General features: G+C 33.5%; 10 protein-coding genes across 10 annotated transcripts; 4 read left to right on the top strand and 6 right to left on the bottom strand.

Annotated features, from left to right (window-relative positions):
• The first annotated feature begins 1,698 nt into the window (after positions 1-1,698).
• BX664DRAFT_335943 (uncharacterized protein) lies at positions 1,699-5,051 on the top strand. Its single transcript, XM_051546001.1, has 12 exons — positions 1,699-1,860; positions 1,913-2,077; positions 2,152-2,265; positions 2,334-2,671; positions 2,746-3,439; positions 3,547-3,612; positions 3,683-3,950; positions 4,014-4,086; positions 4,174-4,265; positions 4,351-4,623; positions 4,688-4,803; positions 4,882-5,051. Exons 1-11 carry the CDS (start codon positions 1,748-1,750, stop codon positions 4,799-4,801), a joined length of 2,310 nt encoding a protein of 769 aa, XP_051399154.1. The 5' UTR covers positions 1,699-1,747; the 3' UTR covers positions 4,802-4,803; positions 4,882-5,051.
• Positions 5,014-6,204, bottom strand: BX664DRAFT_335941 (uncharacterized protein). Its single transcript, XM_051546000.1, has one exon. The coding sequence runs from the start codon at positions 5,900-5,902 to the stop codon at positions 5,315-5,317; it is 588 nt and encodes a 195-aa protein (XP_051399153.1). The 5' UTR covers positions 5,903-6,204; the 3' UTR covers positions 5,014-5,314.
• Positions 6,205-6,458: 254 nt separating this feature from the next.
• BX664DRAFT_158637 (protein-tyrosine phosphatase-like protein) lies at positions 6,459-7,910 on the bottom strand. The gene is made up of 5 exons (XM_051539928.1): positions 7,812-7,910; positions 7,632-7,734; positions 7,478-7,541; positions 7,226-7,341; positions 6,459-7,157 (listed from the first exon to the last, which is right to left on the bottom strand). Exons 2-5 carry the CDS (start codon positions 7,730-7,732, stop codon positions 6,725-6,727), a joined length of 714 nt encoding a protein of 237 aa, XP_051399152.1. The 5' UTR covers positions 7,733-7,734; positions 7,812-7,910; the 3' UTR covers positions 6,459-6,724.
• Positions 7,911-8,027: 117 nt separating this feature from the next.
• On the bottom strand, positions 8,028-8,944 carry BX664DRAFT_335939 (Protoglobin-domain-containing protein). The gene is made up of 2 exons (XM_051545999.1): positions 8,821-8,944; positions 8,028-8,759 (listed from the first exon to the last, which is right to left on the bottom strand). Exons 1-2 carry the CDS (start codon positions 8,897-8,899, stop codon positions 8,140-8,142), a joined length of 699 nt encoding a protein of 232 aa, XP_051399151.1. The 5' UTR covers positions 8,900-8,944; the 3' UTR covers positions 8,028-8,139.
• A 330-nt stretch (positions 8,945-9,274) lies between these two features.
• On the bottom strand, positions 9,275-14,043 carry BX664DRAFT_264529 (uncharacterized protein; the record flags this gene model as incomplete). The annotated part of the gene is made up of 14 exons (XM_051540821.1): positions 9,275-9,503; positions 9,580-9,795; positions 9,881-10,023; positions 10,082-10,315; positions 10,387-10,797; positions 10,866-11,519; positions 11,633-11,980; positions 12,055-12,187; positions 12,253-12,368; positions 12,440-12,557; positions 12,632-12,922; positions 13,013-13,218; positions 13,315-13,413; positions 13,516-14,043. The coding sequence occupies 14 exons, from the start codon at positions 14,041-14,043 to the stop codon at positions 9,275-9,277; spliced, it is 3,726 nt and encodes a 1,241-aa protein (XP_051399150.1).
• Positions 14,044-14,784: 741 nt separating this feature from the next.
• On the top strand, positions 14,785-16,062 carry BX664DRAFT_360013 (3-ketoacyl-reductase). The gene is made up of 6 exons (XM_051548126.1): positions 14,785-15,058; positions 15,131-15,259; positions 15,337-15,426; positions 15,486-15,578; positions 15,675-15,802; positions 15,888-16,062. Exons 1-6 carry the CDS (start codon positions 14,797-14,799, stop codon positions 15,918-15,920), a joined length of 735 nt encoding a protein of 244 aa, XP_051399149.1. The 5' UTR covers positions 14,785-14,796; the 3' UTR covers positions 15,921-16,062.
• A 167-nt stretch (positions 16,063-16,229) lies between these two features.
• Positions 16,230-17,245, bottom strand: BX664DRAFT_282456 (uncharacterized protein). Its single transcript, XM_051541566.1, has 2 exons — positions 16,798-17,245; positions 16,230-16,728 (listed from the first exon to the last, which is right to left on the bottom strand). Exons 1-2 carry the CDS (start codon positions 17,229-17,231, stop codon positions 16,329-16,331), a joined length of 834 nt encoding a protein of 277 aa, XP_051399148.1. The 5' UTR covers positions 17,232-17,245; the 3' UTR covers positions 16,230-16,328.
• Positions 17,246-19,127: 1,882 nt separating this feature from the next.
• Positions 19,128-21,287, top strand: BX664DRAFT_158546 (sulfate adenylyltransferase). Its single transcript, XM_051539927.1, has 3 exons — positions 19,128-19,368; positions 19,426-19,757; positions 19,858-21,287. Exons 1-3 carry the CDS (start codon positions 19,172-19,174, stop codon positions 21,051-21,053), a joined length of 1,725 nt encoding a protein of 574 aa, XP_051399147.1. The 5' UTR covers positions 19,128-19,171; the 3' UTR covers positions 21,054-21,287.
• Positions 21,288-21,461: 174 nt separating this feature from the next.
• Positions 21,462-22,528, top strand: BX664DRAFT_335918 (pyridoxamine 5'-phosphate oxidase-domain-containing protein). The gene is made up of 5 exons (XM_051545998.1): positions 21,462-21,654; positions 21,717-21,770; positions 21,841-21,929; positions 21,995-22,150; positions 22,228-22,528. Exons 1-5 carry the CDS (start codon positions 21,543-21,545, stop codon positions 22,282-22,284), a joined length of 468 nt encoding a protein of 155 aa, XP_051399146.1. The 5' UTR covers positions 21,462-21,542; the 3' UTR covers positions 22,285-22,528.
• A 1,265-nt stretch (positions 22,529-23,793) lies between these two features.
• On the bottom strand, positions 23,794-25,075 carry BX664DRAFT_158502 (uncharacterized protein). The gene is made up of 3 exons (XM_051539926.1): positions 24,519-25,075; positions 23,977-24,436; positions 23,794-23,900 (listed from the first exon to the last, which is right to left on the bottom strand). The coding sequence occupies exons 1-3, from the start codon at positions 24,895-24,897 to the stop codon at positions 23,897-23,899; spliced, it is 843 nt and encodes a 280-aa protein (XP_051399145.1). The 5' UTR covers positions 24,898-25,075; the 3' UTR covers positions 23,794-23,896.
• Positions 25,076-25,347: the final 272 nt, after the last annotated feature.

Below are 25,347 nucleotides of genomic sequence, written 5' to 3'. Positions count from 1 at the left end.
AAACAAAAGTCCATAGAAGTAGGTAATAATAATAAAAAAAAAGAAAAGAAAAGAAAAGAAAAAAGAAGAAAAAAAAAAGTCGTATTTACAAAGTAAAAAGATAATTCATTCAAAGTAGTACATGAAATAAAAAAAAAAAGTGATAAAAGAGTATGAAAAGAAAAAGAAAAAGAAAAAAAAAAAAGGGAGCCCTTTTCCATTTTCTTTTTATTTTTCCCTTTATTCAACAGAGTTTCCATGTGATTTGACCAACGTTGAGTCGGCGAATCAAACTCAAACCATAAATACTTTCTATACACCTTTTTTATACAGATGCATTATACAGTGTCGCACCTGAACTCGGAGTATCCTACTACAATGCCCATGAAACCTTTTCTTTTCATTTTGTGTGTGTGTGTGTGTGTGCAAAAAGTTAAAAAGGTGAAAAGGAAGATAAATATTGATAATATAATAAAAAAAAAAAAGACATATATTGATAATACATCAAAAGGAAGACAAGAATTGATAATATAATAACAATAAAAAAAAAGGACAAGAATCGATAACATGATAAAAAAAAAAAAATTCAAGCAATGGTAAAAAAAAAAAAAATATGTAGATAATGGTAATGATTTTATTTTGAATCATAATAAAAGTAGACAAAGGGATGGTAAAATCTGAGACAATGTAAAGTAATGAGATAATGTGAGGAAGGGGAATTTTGACGAAGGGTGAAATCAATGCTGTCATACGTTGGTGCGCGAGCTTCCAGGATTTTGAATATCACAGGAATCATATCTTTGTGTAGGGTGAAGGATGGCTTGATGTGATGATAGTTGGAAAGGAGTAGCTGCTTATTGATTTGTTTGCCGTATCTTGATAATCAGTTGCTTTCTTTGTGTTCATGTTCAAGAATGTCAAGTGTGATTCACAGACTGGATAATCTTTTCCTACTAAATCATTGTTTCATAATCAATATCCCAAATCTATTCTTACCTTCAGATTGTTCAAATAATTGAATAGAAGTATCAAGAAATCATCTTTTTTCCTTGAAGCTTTGACGTAGGGTCACCTTGTCTTCCTGGAAAAGAATATATGCGTTGTTATTGTATTTCTAGGACCAGGTTCGACAAAACATTACCTATAAATATATTTATATTCAGCATCATACTAATTTTATTTATATCAAAATTCTTACCAGTTGCATGGACAAGGTAAACCTTGAATTATCGGAAGGATCCAAGCGACGTAAGAAGCGGGATAAAGGTTCATGGTGTCATGAATGTGGCAGGAGAAATGGTATAAAATCAGTAACAGACAGATAGATAAGACAGTTTTTCATTTATTATAGAAAAAAAAGTGATGAGAAAGAATGCAAAAAAAAAAAAGAATAGTTTTTGCTGTTGAGAATGATAAAATTATTGATGTCGCTATGAAAGACTATAATAAAGAATAAGAACGTTTCTATTGATACGTTCAAACGCAGAAATTGAAAAAAAAAAAAAAAAAAAACGCGCTTCACATGGAAGAAAAAAAAACCCCCCAATTTATTCTCTTTCCAAACTTAAACTTTTTTGAACTATGAGAAATGATGTCACTATTGATAATTCCATTCTATCATGTGGTTCATCTACTACGATTTGATGGGATAAATCGAAACAATTGAGGATTGACATGGGCGCGGTCTTTCTATTTCTTTTTAATTCTTTTAATTCTTCTTTTTTTTTTAATCTCTTTTTCTCCTTTATTGTTGTACCTTATCAAAAACATGACCATCACCAAAACCATCACTCAAGATAAACAACAACACTTCAAAGGTCCTATCTTTGAATCAGATTCTCCTGAACCTACTTTACTCAAAGTCACTAAACTGGATCCAATGTAAATATATAAATTTTAAAAATTATCTCATAAACTTATATTATTGATATAGAAAAGACTATAGAACTCAACCATGGAAAAATGGACTAGGTACTACTTCTGAAATAGGTATATACCCTCCTGAAAAAGATTTCACTTTGGATTCCTTCTTTTGGCGTTTTAGTATTCATACCATCAAAGATAATTGTTATTTTTCTTTATTTCCTGGTTATGATTGGTAAAAAAAAAAAAAGCAATAATAATATATAAAATCATCATTCATTTTTTTTTTGTTGATCATCTGATTTATAGTACTACCATTGTTCTTCCAAATGAAAATAATGCTACTTTCAAATTGAATCATCAAGATCGTGAAAACTTTAGTACTATCAAACCTCTTTTCCCTTATACTTGGCATGGTGAATGGTAAAGCAAAATAAATAAAAAAAAAATAAAATAAAATATATATTCATATTGTATTGATGATAATATAGGGAAACTCATTGTAGAATGAAGAAACAACCCGTAACAACTCTTCAATTCATGATCAAACGTGACCTTGGCAAGGCTCAATTCTATGTGGAGAAGATTGGTCAACCTGTATCGAATGAAAGTGGAGAAACTGGTAAAAGACTGATTCTTGGTGTATTTTGTCTAGTGTATGTAGTGGAAGGTCATGTTAGGATTAGTTTGGATGATAGTACACATCAGTCGCGTGTTCCCATGATGGCTGGTCAAACGCTTTGTATTGAACGTGATGAAGATGCTAGTCCTACCAATATGATGATTCAAGCCTCAGATGAACAAGGCATTGTGGGCAATGATGATACTGGTAAGATAATATTCAAGGGAAAAAAAAAAAAAAAAAAAAAAAAACTAAATATAGATTTTTCTTTTTCATGACAGATGCCAATGTAGTTATTATTCAAATCTCAGAAACAAAACAGCATGAAACTTCAAGTATCAGTACAACCTCAGAATATTTTACTTCCCCTCATTCCACCAATAACAAATTCACTGGGACCCCTTCTACAACTACCACTCCTATTACTCCATCATCAACAGCAACAACAACAACAACAACAACAACAACAACAACAGCAATGACGGAATATGATGCACCTAGCGCTAGAAGACGAAGGGATGGAACACACGAACGACGACGAAGTTCTCTTGTTTTATATGATGATCAAGGAAAATCCGCCAAACCCAAACAGGATTTAGTCCTTGATGACGATTCGACGAGTTCTACAACGATAATAGCTGATATCACAAAATCTGAAAACAAAGAAACTTCCTTAGATGCCAAATGGACTGATCAATTGAAACAAACAACAACAAGTATTGATGAAGCTGTACGAAGAGATAGTGTGGCCACCCTATTACGAGGTTCTTTGGATCCAGCACAAATGTATGTTCCTCCTACTGCTGCTTTGATGAATAAAGATACCGATGTCCCACCTCCTGTGGTTCGTGATCGCTTGGTGATTGAAGACTATGCCGAACATACTGTTAGTACTGCATGGATAAAAATGATTGAACAAGGACTTTCTGAATGGATTCGATTACCAGTGATCATATGTCGTGGTTCTGATGATGGGTAAAAAAAAAAAAAAAAAAAAAAAAAAAAAAAAAAAAAAAAAAAAAAAAGGTAGATATGTTGTTTGTTGATCATCCTTTTTTTTCTTCTCTTTATTTTATGATTAGACCTGTTGTTGGTATTACGGCGGCTGTTCATGGCAACGAACTTAATGGTGTACCCTGTATTCATCGGTAAAAGAAAGAAAGAAAGAAAGAAAAAAAAAAAAGAAAAGAAAACTCACCCTTTCAAGTGAATGGATAGCGTGGTATCTGAAATTGATGTGCACAAATTGAAAGGAACAGTGGTGGCAATTCCATGTGTCAATGTGGTAGGTTATCTCAAGTTCCAACGTGAATTCGCTGATGGCCGTGATTTGAACCGTCAATTTCCTGGAAAAGAAGATGGCTTTTCTTCTCAAGTATATTGTTATCAACTGATGCATAAAATCATTTCTCAATTCAATTATCTGATCGATTTACATACGGCTAGTTTTGGACGTATCAATTCTTATTATGTCAGAGCAGATATGGTAATCAAAATGGAAAAGGGGGAAAAATGGATCTAATCTTCTATTCTGCTATTAAATTTATAGAACGATATTGCTTCTGCTACTTTGGCTCATTTACAACAACCTCAAATTGTACTTCATAATTCTGGTCAAGATGGTAAGAATAGTATAAAGAAAAAAAAAAAAAAGAGATGAAAAAAAATATATGGATATAGAACAAGTGACTCATTTTTTTTCCCAACAGGTACATTACGTTCAGCTGCAAGTGCTCGAGGAATCAAAGCCATCACGGTGGAAATCGGCAATCCACAATTGTTTCAAAATCAATATGTTCAGGTAACAATAGAAAACAATCATATTCTATACAAAAAAAAGTTTATATATCTATTTGTTTTTTTTTTTATGTTACTACAATGATTAGTGGTCTTACTTTGGTGTGATGAGGATATTGGATCATTTAGAAATGTATGCATTGACCAAAGAACCCAAAGAAGATCAAGACAATAGAATGAGTCAAGGACCACCTAGTACGATTCTTTGTTCCAAAGGATTCTGGATTTATACTCGAACAGGTGGAATTTTGGAAGTATATCCTGGTGTTAATAGTATCATTCGAAAGGGTGATACCATTGCTCGAGTTAAGAACATTTTTGGCAATTTGGTCGATACTTATTTTGCTCCTTGTAGTGGCATTGTAAGTTAAAAAAAATCATCATCATCATCATTTATCATCATTCATTTTTTTTTTTTTTGTATAGGTGATAGGAAGAAGTTCCAATCCCGTGGCAATGGCAGGCGATCGTATTCTTCATTTAGGTGTTATCAAGAAAAAGGGTGAAGTGTTACCCAAAGAAGCCAAGGAAAACTATTAATGGTAGCCCTCCTTTTTTTTTTTTTTTTTTTGTGTCATGGTGACCAACTCATTACTGATCTCTCTTTCTTATTGGCTTAGATGGAAACTGCTGGGATATGGAATTGACGGTCGTCTGAATTTAGTTATAGTGTTTATTTTTTTGTTGACTTTTCTCGTATAGTGTGATAATATGAACCGGATTTGAAAATATATGCGTTTATTATATCATCTTATTAAATGATTATTATGAAAAAAAAAAAAAAGATATAGGATATAGGTTAGTGCTAACTAAGGAAAAGTGGCATGATGATTTGAATAATGACATGTGTGATGATTTGAATGGGTGACATGTGTGATGATTTGTGTGATGATTTGAAATGATGAGGTATGACTTTGAGCGATTATTTGCGTGATTATTTGCATGAACAATTTGAGTGATTCATTTAATGATGTTAATAGAAGATGATGAAAAAAGATAATTTTTTTTTATTTACACATGATACAAAAAAGAAAAAGGGATATATTGTTTGCATCAAAAACGATTGGAGGAGAATGAGAAATGTGGATGATGAGGAGATATAGAAGAAGAGGAGATAGGTTTTAAACTAGAATGATGATTGAGAGGAGAGACACGGCCCATATAAAGAGGAGATCTTACATCTTGTTCTTCGTCGTAATGATCATCATCGGTATGATGAAAAGAGGAGCAAGTGGAGGAAAGACCTGGTGAAGGAGAGGCATCAATGGTGGGTATAGAGGCCAAATCCACATGGCGTTGTCTTCGACGATTATTATTGTTAAGTTGTTGTTGTAATGATTCTGTACGTTGTCTATATTCAGCTTCATAATCGCGTGTTGGATCTAAAGGTTCAGGTTCATCACATACATAGCCCAGTTCTTCGAAAAAGATCTTGGTAGAAGCAATGATATGATTGTCCTTGTCACAACATGTTTCTTCAGGCATCAGTGGAATGATTTGAAATAAATTTTCTTGTGTTTCATAATCATCCATCCATTCTATTTGATCATCTTCTTCTTCTTCATTATAATTGTAGGTATTTGAATCGTCATCAGTCAGTTGGATAAGTTCTAAGCCTGGAATAAAGTAGTCTTGATTCATGATGATATTATATATTTATTGACATGAATGATAATAATAAATAAATAATAGTTAAATCAATAATAATAATAATAAATGGGGTATAATGCGTTATATAAAGAGAAAAAGAAGAGAGGGGAAAAAAAAACTTTTTATTGAGCGCGGCTTTTATATCAATAGGAAATCAACGGGAGAAAAAGGAATTTCAAGATGTATCAGCCAATCAAATTCAATTCTGGGATTGGCTTGAAGATAGCTTGAACTGATAACAGGAATGAAATTTGAAGATAAAAAAAAATCCATTTCTATTTTTTTTTTTTTTTGACCTGATGCCGGAGCTCACATTCACAATAACCAAAAATATCTTTATAACATCATGATCAAATGAGGGAATTTATAAAAAAAAAAAGATCATTTTATTTACAAACATTTGCTTCCTATGAGTCAAATAGGGAGATTATCCCATTCAAGATAAAGGAACAGAACATATAATTAAGACTTTTTCTCCTGAGAGATATCGGCACTTTAAAAGAAACAAACTTTTTTTTTCACCTCAAATATACCCCTTGTTTATTTCCCATAACAAGCATTGACCAATAATATAATAAAACATACGACTTTTTTTTTTTGATGAGCGTGACCTCGTACCTCTTTTTTTATTCACACACACATATACTATATATATATCTTTACAACAAAAGATTCTTTCTAATACTATTTTGAGCTTCTAAATCTAATCCAACTACACTAATCAAGTAATTTTGAATGGATCCATAATTGTTATTGATGTAATCGATTAAACCTCGAAGATTCTATGATAATATATATAAAAAGAAATACAAATCAGTAAAAGTCTTTCAAAAAAAAAAAAGGAAACGGATATTTATTTATGATTCCACTTACTTTTGGTGAAGCATCCAAAAACTGTTCCGACAATCCGGCTCGTTGTATGTCGTCCAAGAGTTCTTTATACACAGGTCTTAGTCCAACTTGGGTCTTTGCATAATCCTGCACAATCACATCTTCGGGAACACCACATATAGATAAGACTAAAAAGATCACCAATCCCGTCCTATCCTTCCCAATCGAGCATTGTACATGAATCGGGTAGTTGGTTGGTTCCGTAAATACCATCAATGCCTGGCGCAATTCCGTACTACAATAGGTGACAAACTTTTGATACAGTATTTCCAAGCCCAAAGGATCCAAAATAGATCGTGATATCATATATGCTGCTTTTTGTTCTTGTCGAAAAAGAATCATCAATATCAACTTACTATGGCAAAAAAAAAAAAAAAGAAGGTGAGTTTTATGATGTCTTTAAAAGAAAAAAAAGAGTATTACATCTTGATCATAAATGTACATGCTGCAAACACAAAATATCGTTTAAAATTGTAACCGACAAAGTTGACACATATCTTTTGCCTTGGTGATAGTTTTTGTGACGATGATCTTTCGTACTAACGTCAGACAAAGAGAAAAGAAAAAAAAAAGAAAGTGAGTTCAATAACATTTATGTTCCAATCCAGTTCTTATATTGTATAGTATTGTATATACGAATGAGGGTAATGTAAATATATATGAATGAGTACTTACTTTGGTCAAAGTATTAATATTGGGAAAACATTGGTCTACTGCTGATCCTGCTTTACCTTCCAAACTAGATTATAAAAAAGAAAAAGTCATATTGTCATCATTGAGTTTATTCTTTCTACCCTTCACCCTCTTTTTTTTTTTTTTTTTTTGTTACCTCGTTCGCAAGTCAAGTATTGTCTTTGTGTGGTATGCAGCAATAAAGTCATCCAATTCTTGTTGTGTCATATTATCCAAAGTAGCCGAGCGTGTCAACATGCCTGGTTTAATATAACTAGTGTAAATAAGTATGATGTAATAGGTACGTTCACTTCTTTTTTTTTTTTTTTTACTTTACTAAGTATTCTCTAATTCATTGTAAGTAGATACACCAAGATCACGAAAGTTGGTCAAAGCTGGTTGAAATACATCATTGATATCATTGGTCATGTTGAAAGAGACAAACAAAAGAAAAGAAAGAAAAGAAAAAAAAGAAGTTAACCTCCTTTTTTTTTTATGGTCCTACCAACGGAAAAAAAATTCACCGAATAAAGGTACAATAAATTCTTTTTTTTTTTTTTTTTGATAGTCAAACAAAAGAAGATGTGTTTTATTATTTTATATAAGAGATTAACTATTTTATGATACTAACTATAATAACAATAATGATAATAATAATATACAATCTATGAACGTTTAATGAATCCAAAGTAAACGGCCAAACCGCCGATAAGAGTACCCATCATAGTAGAGAGAACATGAGGACCAGTCAAGGAGGAAAAAGAAGAAGGTTCCTTGATTTGATTAGAAGGTAAAGCATAGTACTTTGCAAAGTAATCATTTTGAATCCATAACAACTTGTTGAAAGCGGCCAAGGCCTTGGCTTCAGTATCACGGTCCAAATGCAAAGACAACAAGCCACCAACCAGAGTGGATTCCACATAACCCATCAAACAATTAACATGAATATAATCCACATTGATCTTGGATTTCTTTTGAGGTGTATCGGTATGAATCTTAGCCACCCAATCCAGATAACGTAAGAATCGATCATCATAAGGTCCATCCAATAACTTGTTCAGGTATCGACTCAGGAAATCTTTACGGAACTTGATCTGTGGATGATCCAATGTCAATGCTTCCAAAGTTGTTGCTGTCTCGCCTTCAAACCCTTCATTCTTGGGAAGGAAGAATCGCTTGGTCACATCATACGTGAATAACTTCTTATACACTGCATCCACAACCACTGGAATCAAAGGACGTACTTGCTCAGCAACCGCTTGAATGGCCTTGATGTCAGTTTCACCTAATCAAAATAAAAAAAACATCAGTGTTCTTCTTTCTTTTTTTTTTTAATTCTGTCTTACCGAATTCCATGAAATCAGCAACATAGTCAAAACGATATTGTCCATCGTTGTATAACTTGGTGTCATCAATATGTTGCATGTTTAATTTATTACTGTATTTGATATAAAAAAGAGTATGTTGCCTTTAAAGGATTATAAACAAAACAGAAAAAAAAAAAGGGAAAGAATAGGATTCATTTCTTTTATATCCTTTTAGAAATGACACCCCTGACCGAAACCAATGGAAAGAAAGAAAGAAAGAAAAAAAAGTCGCCCCACTTTCCTTTTCGAGATAACAAACAAATCAATTCATATTCCGAGATCGTATCCGAAGATGATAAATGATAATAACAAGAATGTATATTTATATATATATATATGTAAATCATTAAATACAAACAACATCAAAATAAAAAGATATAATAGCTAATAAGGGAGGAGAGGAGAAACTATATATGAAAAAAAAAAACTATAACTAGCCCTGAGGTTTTTGCTGTGTTGTATCGTAAGCACGGATAATCTTTGTTTGATCGGTTTCATTTTGAGAGAAAGCATATCCCCGATTGCGTTTGAGTCGTTGAATTCTTCGTACCTTATTCACAGCTTGTCGGAACCTATCCATTCGTGGTCGATAATCAGGTAAATTGTATTTTTGAATTTCTTGTACAAAGTGATAGGGAATCGGTCGATACATTCTCTTCAAACTAAGAAAAAAGAACATTCTTATTAGTAAAAAAAAAAAAAAAAAAAAAAGAAAAAAAAAAGATCATTCAAACTTACTATTTCCAAATGAAATCCCGAAGATTACAAACAAATGGTACCAAGATAATAAATAACCAAAAGTTGACATTGCCCCAAAGCATAGGTACCATACCATCATATTCAGGGAAAGTACTGACTGAGATCGCTCGTCCAATATATTCAACGACAGGAAGATAAATAAACCATACAACCATAGATCCTAAAATTGCAATTGCTGTATACTTGGTCCAAACACTATTTTAGAAAAAAAAAAAATAAATGAGTCAAAAAAAAAAGCATTTCTTTATATCCGATTCGTTCCGCTTGGTTCTTTTCTTACTCCGTAATCAAAGCAGCTTTCCAAAGAATACAAGCAAGTGTAGCAGTAAATACACCTGTGCCAACCCACCATTGACCTCCATTGATACCATTAGGAAATACACCATCAATATAAAATGCACCAAGACCAAGGAAGAACAATAACTAAATAAATAAATAAATAAAATAAATAAATGTCATCCTTCATCAAATCATAACTTACCAAAGAATGATATACAGCATTGGCGATCCAACCCCAGAATCGTTTTTGGTTGAAGAATTCATTGCTTTGACCAAGCATATACATTTGAGGGTATTTATCCAACATTCTTGCGGATACGATTTGATCAAAGATACCAACAGCCAAAGGAGGTAGGAAAGTAAAGATCACATTAAAGCATGACATGGTCCATGATTCATATAAAGTTGATCCAGAAAATCCATTGTAAAACGCATACTAAAATAGAAACAAAAAAAAGAAAATCGGATTAGTCCATTATTTTTATTTTTTGTCCTTTTCATACTTACCCAAAATTGAGTTAAATACAGAGCCACATTCTTATAAAAGTAATAAAAGATCATCTTGGAAAGTCGTTGATAAGCCCAAGCACCATGTACCAAAAGAAGTTTTTTCAAGAATCGGAATTGTGAAATAGCAAAATCAGCACTTCGGGCTGCTTGAAGACCTTCTACACCACTAATACCCACACCCACATGAGCAGCTTGAATCATAGATACATCATTTGCACCATCGCCAATTGCTAACAGGATAGAAGTATCATATTTCTTGACCACTTTGACCACCAATGCCTTTTGAAGAGGGGATACACGACAACATACCACAGCTTTACAAAGTACAGCCAAATCGAAAAAGATCTTTTCTATATCCTTTTCCAATGCAAATGTCAATGCACGACCATCAATCACTAATGCCAAAGGCTATACAAATAATAAGAATAAAAATGAATGAGTTTATCTATTTTCCTCTATTGATTTATTTCTCTTACCTCCATGTCTTCACCACGATTCATCACTTCAGTAATATCTTTGAGTTTCTTTTCCAAAAAATTTCTTGTATCCCAATGATTATCTTCATTGCAAACAATAAGTGACATGTCTTCATTCAACAATTTACATGAGTAACCAATATTGATAGCCGTTTCTTGTCGATCCCCTGTTAACACCCAAACCTTGATCCCGGCTTCTTGTAATGTATGAATCGTGTCAGGTACACCATCTTGAAGTCGATCTTCAATTGCCGTTGCACCAAGTAAAAATAGATCCTTTTCAATCATTTCAGCTACACGATCCAATTCTTCTGCACGATTGACAAGAGTTGTCGCTGCCTTGTCATAAATTTGAGACCATCTTGCATATTCTTCTTCAGGAATTTCTCGCATCGCAATACATAAAGTACGAAGACCTTCTGTTGCATAATCTTCTAAATGAACTAAAGTTGCTTCCACATAAGGGTTGCTTTCCGCCAATCGTTCCAAAATCACTGTGTCTGCACCCTTACAGTAAAGTTTGATCTTACCGTCAGGTCCTCGAATGATGGCTGACATTCTCTTTCGAGTTGAGTTGAATTCACAAATGTTGAGTACCTGATATTCCATGTCCCGACCAAGAGAAGATGTCGTAACAGAATTGGGTCGTCGTGTCTATATGTCAAAAATGCAATAATAATAACAATAACAAAAAATAATAATAAAAAAAATAATAATAACATATTAATGGATTATTTCAAACCAATTTTTTTTTTTTTTTTACTTACATGAAAAACATAACCTAATTCACTGGCTCCTTTCACAAGAGCACCTTCATCTGGTGAGGAAGCTTGATAAACAATTTCAGTTGTTCCTTCTGGTCTTTCAGGAATCACGGTATGGCAAGTAGACAATAAAGTAAGGAATTCATTGATGACGTTGGCCATGGCATGTGACTTGAGATGTTCTTGTAGTTGGACAAATGTATATTGAAGGGAAGGATCATCATCACCTTCTCGAGCTTGTTTGTCAGATTCCACTTTGTCAGCATAAGAAAGGCCAGCAATAGAGCATTGACGAAATTGCATTTCATTACAAGTCAAAGTACCAGTTTTATCAGAAAATACAAATTTAACCTTGTGAAAAAAAAAGAAAATGTCAGTTTGATTTCTCATGACACCTATTTTTTTTTTCTTTTTCATTTATTTACCTGTCCCAGTTCTTCAATAAGACTACTACTTCTTGCCACGGCAGGAGTATCCGTCAGTTCATAATACATATCCAAATCAGATTCAATCAAGTACGATAAGACAAATTTAACAATTTCCATGGTCACCATCAAACTAGATAAATAGTATTAGTAAAAATTACATTCATTTCCCTCTTTTATTATCATTATTATAATTACCTGATAGGAATAAAACTGTTGAAGAGAATCAAAAATGTCAAAATATCATAACCAAATTCTTGTCCTTTGCTTTCTTGATGGATAGGAAGATAAGATAATTCTTCACCTCGAGTAGACTATAAATACAATTGAAGTATTAGTAAGAAAGGAAAAAAAACAAACTATAAACATCTACGCATTCACTTACAGTAAAAAGCATTCCACCTATAGCACCACCTATGCTCATCAAAACGAGAATGGTAAACAAGTACAAGATATTACGATTGGTAATATGAGTGACATTGGACACTTTGGAAGGTTTTTTACTACGATGAAAATATAATGAAAAGGAGAAATAAGTAATGTAGGCATAATTCTATTTTTTTTTTTTTTGACTAACCTTGAGTTCAACATCAATTTTGTTTCATGACCAGTAAAAACAACGATACCATAAATCCAATCAGTATTACGAAGTTGAGCACCACGAAGTAAAATTTGAGAAGGATCCAAAGCATAATCCCTTGTTTTGCCCATTTCTTCAGCAGATGAAGTAGTCAATACACCATCATAATTGTAAAGTCGATTATTAGGTTGTTCAGATTTGATCACACCTCGAAATTGACATGCATCCATAGGAGTCAAAACTTTGGCAGTTTGTGGTAAAGCTTGCTTGATCTTTAAATTCACTTCCCTATAATATATTCATATATTAATAATAATAATAATAATAATAAATATTAGCGTGATCATCCATTATTATGACTATTATTATTGTTTTTACCCATCCAAGTTGCTAGTTTCAATATAACATAATCCTTCAGGTTCCGAACTACTGATCAATACTAAGTCGGCAGGAAAGTTTTCCCCGCTTTCGATACGTAGCATATCACCCACACGGACATCACGCCAAGATTTTTCAACAAATTGATTTCCAATCAATACTTTACATTTCTTTGCGTTCAATTCAGCATCAGATCGATGAACACCCTGCCAAAAAAAAAAAAAAAAAAAAAAAAAAAAAAAAAAAGAAAAAAGAAAAAGTCAGTCATTTGTATAGATTATTCATTCCCCTCTTTAAATTACCAAATCTTCTGCAAATTCCTTGAGTGCTGTGATGAATAACACAATACATAATGGTACTAAAGTAGTCCATCTTGAAGTAGGAGATACACCAGGAATTTGCTATATATAAATATTTAAAAAGAATAAAAAAAAAACATAATTTAGATAATCTTCATTCATTACTTTTTCTTTTTTTTTTTTACCATATTTCTTACTATTTACCTGTATTCCAGAGACAAATAAGAAAAACACATTGGCATATTTGGAAAACTCTTCATATAAGAATTTGGGGATAAATGAAATAATCGTATATTTTGCTGTAAATACTTTGTTGCTCAAAAAACGTTGTTGTGCATTCAGTTCCGTATTGTTGATATGAATAATACGTTCAACACCACCAGGACCTGTTCCAGAAGCTGTAGGAGACTTGTTCAATATATTTTGAATAGATTCCTTGATGGACGATAAAAACGGTTGACTGGATCGTCGTCCACTACCTGCTTTACGACGTATAGCACTTGTAGATGGATGAGGAGGACGACGAGGACCATCAGGAGGCCCAACAACAGAAGGAGATTGGGTATGGCCAGCAATGGCAGCTTGATGACTCAATAGTTGTAAATCGTCTTCGTCATCAAAAGGTGTAGAGTCTTCATATAGAGAAGGGGCTAAAATAATAACAATAATAATGAATGGTAAGATGAATATGTTTATATATATATATATTATATTTGTACAAGTATTTACCATCAGTTGCAAAAGTATCTGTTCGTTTGAGTTGATGAGCACCTTGTAAATGAGCAGGAGCAGCAGCTGAAAGAGGAGGATTTCTTGGTTGTGTTGGAGTAGCTGGTGGATAAGAAGGAAAGGAAGAAGGTGGTGGAGAAGTGCCATGTTGTAAATCTATTAAATCCGATCCATAGTCAGAAGGGGAATAGTGTTGTTGATTTCTATGTGTTAATTGTTGTTCGGTTGTTTGTTGAGGTTGATGAGCATCTTGCCAAGGCTCTGACAAGTCTTGCAGATCGTCAAAAGGATTATGAGAAGCCACTTTGAATAAGCAAGAATATGTGTAAATTTGAAATTAATGAATTCTTCTTTTCGTGAAGAAATAAAAAGATGTATTTAAAACAAAGTGGTTGTAATTAAGGAAAAAAAAAAAAAAAAATGGAAAAGAAAAAGAAAAAATAGAAAAAAGAGTTTTTGTACTTACCGTGAATTCGCGGAGTTGTATCTCTTGCTTCTTTTAAAGTTTGACCTCCTCATCATATGTAGGAATGACCATTTCAAAGAAGAACTTCTTTATTATACTAAGAAAGTAATGTTTTTAATAATAATAATAAAAATGATCATACTTATCTTTTACATATATATAGTTATTCTGAATGATGGGCTTCTTTGGACCTTCCAAAAAAGAATTGGTGATCGGCGGTTTAAAATTAACCTTTTTTTTTTCTTCCAAAAAAAAAAAACTTTCCTTTTTGCTTTATTCTTTTCCCTTTTATGAATAATACTGCCATTATAACAGGTGCAACGCGTGGCATTGGACTTGCTATAGCTCATGCCTTTGCCAAACAAAACAAACAATTGGTGCTTATTGGACGTGATGAAACTCGTGTTGCTGCTGTTCAAGAGCTTTTCCAAGAAACTTATGGTGATGGCCATGTTGGTATAGCCTTGGATGTTTCTAACAAAGAAGCTATTGATCAAACATTGAAAGACTTGATTAAAGGCAAAACTATTGACCTACTGGTGAATGCTGCTGGTAACCTCTTCAAAAATTAAGAAAAACCTGTTATATATGAACGTGAAATGTATCTTTTTTTTTCTCTCACAGGTATTTCAAGAGACGGTTTACTTTTGCAAACCAAAGAAAAGGACGTGCAAGATATTATTAATACAAATTTATTAGGGACTATGTATGTAACACAGCATATTGCAAAGGCCATGATACGAAAAAGACAAGGTAGGTGAATTATAATTGGGTAATGAATACTTATTACGTGTTTGCTTTTTGGGTGTATATGTGTGGATGTGATTTAGGTGGATGTATTATCAATCTTTCTAGTGTCATAGGTCTCTCGGGAAATCCTGGTCAATGCATTTATAGTGCATCTAAAGCAGGGATCATAGGTATTAATAAATAAAAAATATCCATATCCTTCTTACTAATTCTTTTATATATAATATAGGTTTTACCAAATCGCTCGCCAAGGAACTTGGACCATTACAAATTAGAGTGAATGCCATAGCACCTGGGTTTATAGAGACTGATATGACAGCAGGTGAGAAATATATATATATCTTAGGTTAACAATTGATCTCAAGTGTTCATATATTTTATTCTTTATTATTAATATTACTGTTATTATTTTTGGTAGGGATTTTAGGTCAACCAGATAAAAGAGCAAGTGTTCTCGCATCAATTCCATTACGACGGTTTGGTCAAGTAGATGATATTGCTGAAGCTGCTCTTTTTATTGAAAGATCAAAATACATGCATGGACAGGTAAAAAAAAAAAAAAAAAAAAAAAAAAAAAAAAGGATGATCATTGACCATTTTTTTTTTACATTTATTTTTGTTTTATTTATAGGTTCTACAAATTGATGGTGGATTGATAGTCTGATTATATGATGTCTACAAGATGGACTCGATTGGGATTTATTTGAAATGGAATGGGATTGACTTTATTAGAATAGGTTAGAATAGTGTGTATAGAATTACCAATAAACTATCGGATATATAAAAATATATTTGATAAAACATGTTGATATACAATGATGATACACGAATATGTCGATTGGGAATTTTCCTTCTTTTGATCACTCTTTAATGTCAATTCTGAATCAAATAGAAAATAATGTTGGAAAACATCATTTCCTCGTTCAATGATACATCGGTTTCAAGCAAAAGAGTTAGATTCTGTAATTCAATATATATATACAACATTGATATCTCTTTATTTCACAAAATCAATCAATATATAAAATAAAGGCAACTAATTTTGTATAATCTAATCTACCAAAAATAAATACTATACTACGGAAAGAAATTCCTTGGGTTGCAATTCAAAAGTTTGCCAGAATTCATGAGAATCCAAACGGGGAAGAATGCCACTTTGTTCAATCAAAGAATTCAGAGTTTGTCCTTTACCCCATATCTGTTGTACTTGATGATCATGATCCAATAAATCCTGAAGTGTTTCTAATTGATCAGAAGAGGCCCATGTTGAGAAGAGTTTGAGCCAATCATAACATCCACCATCCGTCACTATCCATCGTTGTCCCATTGCATTATTCTTTTTGAATCCTATATGTACTGCCAATATTGCTCTAGCTACATCCTTGCCATGAATAAGATGTAATTGTCTAACCAATAACTTGTTCTTCAATGCATCTTTGGTTGGAAATCGACTCACCCAATTCTTTGGTTGCCTAGAATTATAATAAAAAAAATCATTACTTTTTTACTGTCTCGCTTTTTTTTTTTTAATTGATTGTTACCTTTGCGCACCCCATAAACCAGCAAGATGTAAAACAGTTCCTTGTCGTTCTAATAATACTTGTTCAGCAGGCATACGACCAGTATCTTTTGATATATCTAAAGGAGAATGACGATCATTGGTTGGATGGGTGAAGGGTCGTGTGGAAGACAAAAGAATCCATTGTGCTGTGGGTTGAATCTCATTGTAGGCAACCATAAGAGCTTTCATCATAGCTGGGTCTTTAACAGGAAAGGTTACCAACACAGTGTCAGCCGCCGGGAGTGTATCGACATGGACAGAAGAAGGATCATCACCAAGGGACCATGTAATAGTATTGTTGCGACCATCACGCGTAGTAGCAACGTATGAGAATTCTTTTTGTTCTTGAGCTTCTAAAAGTTCGACAAGAAAAGTGCCTGACCAACCTAAACCGAGAATAAGAAGAGAGACCATGAAAAGAGAGAGAGAGAGAAAAAAAAAAGAAAAGAAAAGAAAAGAAAAGAAAAGAGATACTAACCCCGGAATTTCTCTCTATGAGGACTTCCAAATTTTGGTTATAAAAAATCGATCATCATGAAGTTGATATGAGACAAGACAAACAAGTAACAATTGAGAGTATAAAAGAATTTATTTTTATTCATAAAATCTAAAGGAATGAAGGAGAGGCAAAAAAAAAGGAGAGTAACAGAATTATACATAAAGCATAAAAAAAAAAAAGAAAAATTCAGTATAACAGACCAAAAGGCACCAAGTCATCATGTAGAGCAGTTCTTGAGATAATATTTCAATTCATATAAGCTGTTGGCCACCAATAGTACACTATACAGTTTCTTCCATGTAGACTGAAGGCCAAAGAGTCCTGATCCATCATGGATTTGAGATAGAATGGTAAAATCGTTTGTGATACATGAACATCATTGCCGCCTTGGTTATTGTCATTTCCATTGAATTCTTTTCACTGATAAGGCACTAATACAATGCTTGATACTGCGAGGAAGATGCTGTAAAAGTGGGCCCATAGAAGTTGCATTCCTCTATACATTTCTGTTCGAAGCTCGTTTTGATTCATTCGTAAATAATGTAATCTGCTACTTTCAATTCGAACGTAGTTATCAACCAACTACTGCTGGAAAAATTTGCCGTATTGTTGAATGTAGTATCCATTTCGTAGCATCAGCATATAGGCACAATACCTTCGTAGAAAAACCTTTGTTTCAGAGCCAGTTGAGGATTCACAAAAGCATATCGTTTTACAAACAATGCTTCATAAGATCCAATAGAATAGGCATGACTTGTAGATAAATAACCTTTTCTAGTTCTTGAGTCGCATTCTTGTGATTATTATAGACATCCAAATATTGCAATTTCAGGATATGCTTGTTGATCATACCGCTTTCCAAGTTCTTTTTGCTCCGCTGATAACCACTTGGAGGCTCCCAATGGGTTCGTCACGATGTTGATCAGCTGTTGTCGTGAGATTTATAGTGTAGTTGTCGCTGTGGATAATCCTTTGCAAAACTTCGATAGTTTCCAGCTTCAAATGGGATATCACGCTTGTTCGCCGTTGTAACTGATCAGAGGTGTGGTGGAAGCAAGTCTGCGGCAGAGAGAGAAAACAGAAGAGAGTTAGATAATGTTAACGATTTGTTATGTGGTCACATAACCTTTTTTTTTTTTTTTTTTTGTTACCTTAGAATTTCTTTGACACTGGATTTGCCTTTCCTTTCATTTCTTTGTTGGTATCATAGAAATAAGATCCATAGAAATACATGTACTCAAAACTGAAAAGTACACCATAAAGAATGATACATCAAATGGAATCAATCCTATTGACACGTACCGAAGTAGTTGGAATAGAAATAAAAACGTATTTGAATAAAAGTACTAATACCAATTGATATACAAAAACTAAACGAAAAGAAAAGAATAAAAAAAAAAAAGAACTGAGAAAAAAAAAGAACCAAATCCTCAAGAAAGCGGTGTCCGAATACTTTTCATCATGTACCTTAGCTTTATCATTTCCCTTCTCAAGGTACCTAATCAATCAAAGGATTCAATATACTATGATAATGAAATTAAAAAAAAATATCAAACGTAATGTTGCGTTTGATGACAAAACACAGATATTGATTGGATGTAATCAATCAAATCTAAAAAAGGAACAATGCGGGGATCTTTTTTATCATCTCGAGTCGGTCAATGAATAGAAGAATTCAAGCAAACCAACACCTTTTTTCTTATTTTTTATTGGCTATCAATCGGATGTCGCAATCGAAAGCTAGTTGCCCCTCATCCATAACCTATAAAATTCAAAAAATCCTATTTTCTTCTCTCTTTTATTCTCTTTCCCCTAAACTCTATTTTTACACCCTTTTTTTTTATATATACGTCAAATGGCTAATACTCCTCATGGTGGTGTCCTCAAGGACTTATATATTCGTGATGCCAATAAGAATGACTCTCTTCGTATTGAAGCTAAAACCTTACCTTCTTTGGTTCTGACTGACCGACAATTGTGTGATCTCGAATTGATTTTAAATGGTGGTTTCTCTCCTCTTGAAGGTTTTTTAAATGAAAAGGATTATAATGGGTAAATCCAAAAAAAAAAAAAAAATAAGCTTGGATACTTAGACAATATTGTTTTTAGTGTTGTAGAAAATATGCGGTTAACTTCTGGTTTATTATGGTCCATGCCAATTACTTTGGATGTGAGTCAAGAAGAAATTGAAGCTAGTCAAATCCAACCTCAACGTCGTATTGCCCTTTTGGATCCTCGTGATTATGAAGCTTTGGCTATTTTGACTGTGGATGATATCTATGAACCCAACAAATCCAAGGAAGCTGAATATGTATTTGGTGCTGATGATAGTGCTCATCCTGCTGTCTATTATCTTCATAATATTGCCAAAAAATTTTATGTTGGTGGTTCTTTAGAAGCTATTCAATCTCCTTCTCATTATGATTATGTTGCTAATCGATGTAAGTAGAATAAATGGGTGGGAAAGTTTTTTTTTTTTAAGGAAGAAAAAAAAAATCAAGGTTTTTCTAATTATTCTCTTTTTTTTTTTTTCCTTAATAGATACTCCTAGTGAACTCCGTGCTCATTTCAAGAAACTTCAATGGACTCGTGTAGTCGCTTTCCAAACACGTAATCCTATGCATCGTGCTCATCGTGAATTGACTGTCCGAGCAGCTCGTCAACGTAAGGCCCATCTTCTTATCCATCCTGTGGTTGGTTTGACTAAACCTGGAGATATTGATCATTATACTCGTGTGCGTGTATACAAGGCATTGATGCCCAAGTATCCTAATGGTATGGCTGAACTTTCTTTATTACCTTTGGCTATGCGTATGGGTGGTCCTCGTGAAGCTGTGTGGCATGCTTTGATTCGTAAGAACCATGGTGTAACTCACTTTATTATTGGCCGTGATCATGCTGGTCCCGGTAAGAATTCTCAAGGTGTTGATTTCTATGGTCCTTATGATGCTCAAGATTTAGTGGAAAAGTTTAAGGATGAAATTGGTATTGAAATTGTTCCTTTCCAAATGATGACGTACTGCCCCGATTCTGATGAATACTTACCTGCTGATCAAGTTCCTGAAGGTGTTAAGACTCTCAATATTAGTGGTACCGAATTACGTCGTCGTCTCAAGACTGGTTTACCTATTCCAGAATGGTTCTCTTATCCTGAAGTTGTCAAGGTTTTACGTCAATCTCATCCACCTCGATCTCAACAAGGTTTTACCATCTTCTTCACTGGTTTACATGCTTCTGGTAAAAATGCTATTGCTCGCGCATTACAAGTATCTTTGAATCAAGAATCTTCTCGGTCTGTGTCTTTATTGATGGGAGAAAATGTGCGTGCGGAATTATCCTCCGAACTCGGTTTTTCCAAACGTGATCGTGATATTAATATTGCTCGTCAAGCTTTTGTTGCCGGTGAATTGACCCGTGCTGGTGCCGCTGCCATTGTTGCTCCCATTGCTCCTTATGATGATGCTCGTAAGCAAGCTCGCAAGACCATTGAAAAATCTGGTGGTTTTTATTTGGTCCATGTTGCCACTCCTTTAGAAGAATGTATTAAGCGTGATCGTGATGGTGTCTATGAAAAGGCCAAGAAGGGTGAAATTAAGGAATTTACTGGTATTGATGATCCTTACGAAACTCCTGAAGATGCTGATTTGGTTGTGGATATTACCAAGCAATCTGTATCTCAAGCTGTCCATGAAATTGTTTTATTATTGGAAAAAGATGGATTTGTTGGCTCTGCCTAGAAATAGGTACAAATTTATGGGGGAAATTTAGTTAGAAAAAAAAAAGTAGTATAGAAAGATGACTGTGTCATTTTACCCATACTTCTTTAAATGTAGACTATTTTTATTTATATATATATATCAATTTTTATTTATTTTCTTTTCTTGTTTTATTAGTATTACTATTTTTTTTATTATTGTTTATATGTATTTTGAATAATAAGAATAAAAAAGAAAAAGAAACTTTATTTGTTTGTTTGAATTATATTAAATTTCTAATCGTATAAGTTCTTTTTTTTATAACCAGAAAAAAAAAAGAATTTACTACTGATTCTCTCTCTATATGTCATTTTGATTTCTGCCCTTGATTTTTCTGCCAATGAGAGTGAAGGATTTTCGAGTGGTTGCATTGAAACATGGGGCGGGGGATAATTTTTATCATTTGTGCATTTTTTTTTTTTGTTGTTATTTTTATTTTTTTACTTTTTTTTTCTTTTTAACATCAATACAATGACACCTTTCTCTTTCATTGTGTTCTTTTTCTTCTTGTTTTCTTTTTGTAAGGCAACTCAAGATGTGATTACCGCTGCTGCCATGGCTCGAAGATTAGTAAAAGATACTGGTAAAATAAAAAAAAGATATTGTGTGAAATTCACACGTTTTTAACTGTTTTCATTATTCTAGGTATAGGTAGTATGTTGACTCTTATGGATGCAGATGTGAATGAAGAATTTCAAGGTAATGATATGATAAATAATAAAAAAAAAAAAGAAGAATATTCAATAAAACTTTATTCCTTCTTTGATAGGATTTCCTTTTGGATTGATGGAATATTATGCTGATGGTTGTACAGAACAAGACAATGGTGATCTTTTACTCTTTATGTCTGATTTGCAGGTAAAAAAAAAAAAAATCCATTTGATATGAAAATCCTTTATCTGATACTCATTTTGGTGAGATAGATGAATGCTAGAAATGCTCGTCATGCTGAACAAAAAGTAGGATTTACCATTCGAGCATTGAAAGAATACAATGATCCTATTGGAAATATATCCACACCTGTACAACAACCTCGTTTAACTTTGGTGGGTGAAGTGGATCATCTACCAGAATCATTGGTATGTAATGCATATATATATGTATATGAATGATAAGATATTGATTATTAATTATTATTTATTATTGTTTATGATAGCGGAAACAAAATATGGCATGTTTTAGACAAACTCATAAAGAGGCCAGTGCTTGGTAATCAACAAACAAGAACAAATAATAGGAAATCCATTTATTTTTATTTTTATTATTGTAGGGATCAATTTCATGATTTTCATTTTTATAGATTCAAGGTACATGGTATCTACTATGTTGGTGGATTTGGTGGTATCAATTATATTGGTTGGATCCCTCTTCATTTGTACCAAAAAGAAGCCAAGACCCTTTCATTTCATAGACAGGATCCCCTTCTTTAGTTATATATATAACAATAAAAAAAAAAGATAGGTTTTAACTTTTAGTTTCTCCAAATGATAATATTATTGATAGGTTAGTTTTGGTCAATAAGTGAGGTAAAAGACTATTCTTTATTGATGTATATACAATGATTTATGGAAGACAAGATGAATTTATATGAAGAAGAACTAATAATGAGGTCTTTTAGGTTTGTAGTTTCTTGATTTCAGATTCTAATGTTGTTTGTTGATCTACAAAATACAAAACAAAAGAGTGAGTATTCTGTGAAGTGTTTGAGAAAGAAAGAAAGAAAGAAAAAAACTTACAGCGTGTATTTGACTTGATGATATTCTTATCCTTTTCAAGAAAAAAGACATTGGAAGTTGGTACTTTACGTTGGTATATTTTCTAAATCAAGTTGAGTATTATTAAGTTTGTTTAAATATTATTAATTATTTTTTTTTTTCTTACAGCAGTTGATCGTAAGTGAGTGAGTTCAGCCGATAATACTTTGGTTTCTTGAAGCTAATATAGAGAGAGAAAGAGAGGGTAAAAAAAAAAAAAGTAATATATATAATTATATTATACCTTTTTCTCTAATACTTCTTTTTCAGTCAACATGATATCGAAAAAGAGAAAGAAAAAGATTCAATTTTTTTTTTTTTTTTTTTTGTCGGCAAACACTGGCAGCACATCCGAAAAAAAAAGAATCAGTCGGTGATCAGAATTTATTGGTGCAATCGATTTTTCATCATGTATACAGTTTGTCCACTGATAGATGACGCAGTTTCAGAAATAAGATGTCGCCAAAATAGGAAATAAGATATCGTAAGAATAGAGAATGGATGACGGACAAAACAGATAATGGATGGCGCATAAAAAAAAAGAAAAAATCGGACGAGAGGAAAAGTAAATTGGAAAAAGGAGGGACAAAGGAAGAGCAGAATTGAAAAAAGATTAGTAAACCGAATAGAAGCATCATACTTTTTTTTTTTTTTTGGGACTTACACTGTAGGCGTCAAACACGTTTTCATTACGTGGAGGAGGGTCTTGCTAAATATCCAGGTCTTGCACCAGACTTGACCATGTTCATGAAGAGACTACGAATGTTGCGAGCAGCATTAACGTCACGCTGCCACACTGTACTGCAGTGATTGCACACTAGTACAGCGTACATACGTGACGTTGATTCCAACTCTAGTCTCTCCATGTCCTTATGCCCACACCGAGAGCAAACTTGAGAAGTGTTATATTCATCAATATCAATAAGTATCAGTCTTCCTTGGCTATCGGCTTTTTTCAGTAGATTTCTGCATTTATCAGTTACTCCTGCGGGTTTGCCCTTGAATACGTTGCGTCCGAATGTTGAAGAACCAAAAACAATTACCGGGACCTTGGATGGATGATGAGTAGCTTCAGCTTTTTTCCATTTTCTATGTGAGAAAATTAAAGATCAGTATGATTTTTATGTGTATTTTCGATCAGACAAACTTACGACTTTATTGTGCTTCTTTCTTCGTTGTGAGGGTGTCTTCTACTTCTTCTTCTTCTTCCTCCTCTTCGCTGTCTTTGTTGTTGTCCTTGTCTTTGTTGTCGCCGCTTTGTTCTCCGTTTTCGTCTTCGTCTTGTTCCATAAGGTCTGTACTTTTCAACGCCATCGACGAGTATGTTCACCATCTCTGCATCTACGCGCTGTCTTCCTTTGTAATTTGAAAATTTCAAACCACGAATTTCATTTTGGTCATAAAATTCTTTCATTGGGTCCAAGGCGTCCAACGTCGTGGCGATGTAATCTTGTATCCCCTGCATGGTTACAGTACGGTGCGTTGATATGGTTGACTCTAGTACTTGTAGTGATGATGTTTTAGTTAAATTGATTCTCGCTGTGGATTTCTTGTAACCTGCATCAGTATAATATTGAGCCAAGCTAAATTGCCGTACTTGATGAGATTCACCTATCAAAAAAAAAGAAAAAAAAAAGAAGGTGCATTAGAAAATAATAGTAAAATAATGTTTGCATTGTCATAGATCACTTACCGACAGGCACAGTGGAGAGAGTAGGATTAACAATAGCAGAGGAATCAGTGTGGCTGACAGCAGTAGGTGTGTCAAAAGGAACAGTATGACTGACATCAGTAGCGGATACCTGGTGATCTTGAATTGAGCCAATTACAGTGACTTCAGCTGAATTATTGGTATTGACGGCGCCCCCAGCAACAATGTTTCCAGCAGCAAATACAGAGCCGCGAAGTAGTAGATTTTGTCCAACAGTAATATTGCCACTTGAGGATAAATTACCACCGATGATCATATTTCTTCCCACCTTGACGTCTTCCATCGTCGTAACATCACCTTTCACAGTCAATGATTCATTCGTTTCAACAGTACCACAAGCCATTAAACTGCCAGTAACCATGTTCTTTCCAACCTTGATATTACCCCCAGTAGTGAGAGCATCCTTCACAGTCAATGATTCGTTCGTTTCAATGCTACCAGATGTCGCTAGACTGCCAACAATCACAATATTCCCAGGTTCAATCAAATCGCCTTGATGATCTATATTGCCTGTACAGACTACACCTTCCTTCTTTGCTAAATTAGACGCATCCGAAGCCAGAGACGAGACATTTGTCGCAAGTGATGATATACGTTCAGAAATATGAGAATTAGTGCCACTAGAACACGAGTTTCTTGCCAGTATGGAAACATTCGAAGCTAGGCTTGACAAATCGGTAACTATTTTTGACAATGAAGCAGCAGTATCCGTGGTAGCATGAGGAGCACCAGTAGAGTCATGTCGATGGAAGGCGGCGGCGTTAGTGGAAGTATCAGTAGGGCCATGTCGGGAAGTGGCGGTAATGTGAGA

The sequence above is a fragment of the Halteromyces radiatus genome, assembly GCF_025201355.1.
Source record: "Halteromyces radiatus strain CBS 162.75 chromosome Unknown BX664scaffold_5, whole genome shotgun sequence".
NCBI classification, from domain to species: domain Eukaryota; kingdom Fungi; phylum Mucoromycota; class Mucoromycetes; order Mucorales; family Cunninghamellaceae; genus Halteromyces; species Halteromyces radiatus.
This window is presented reverse-complemented; position numbering and strand designations above follow the sequence as displayed.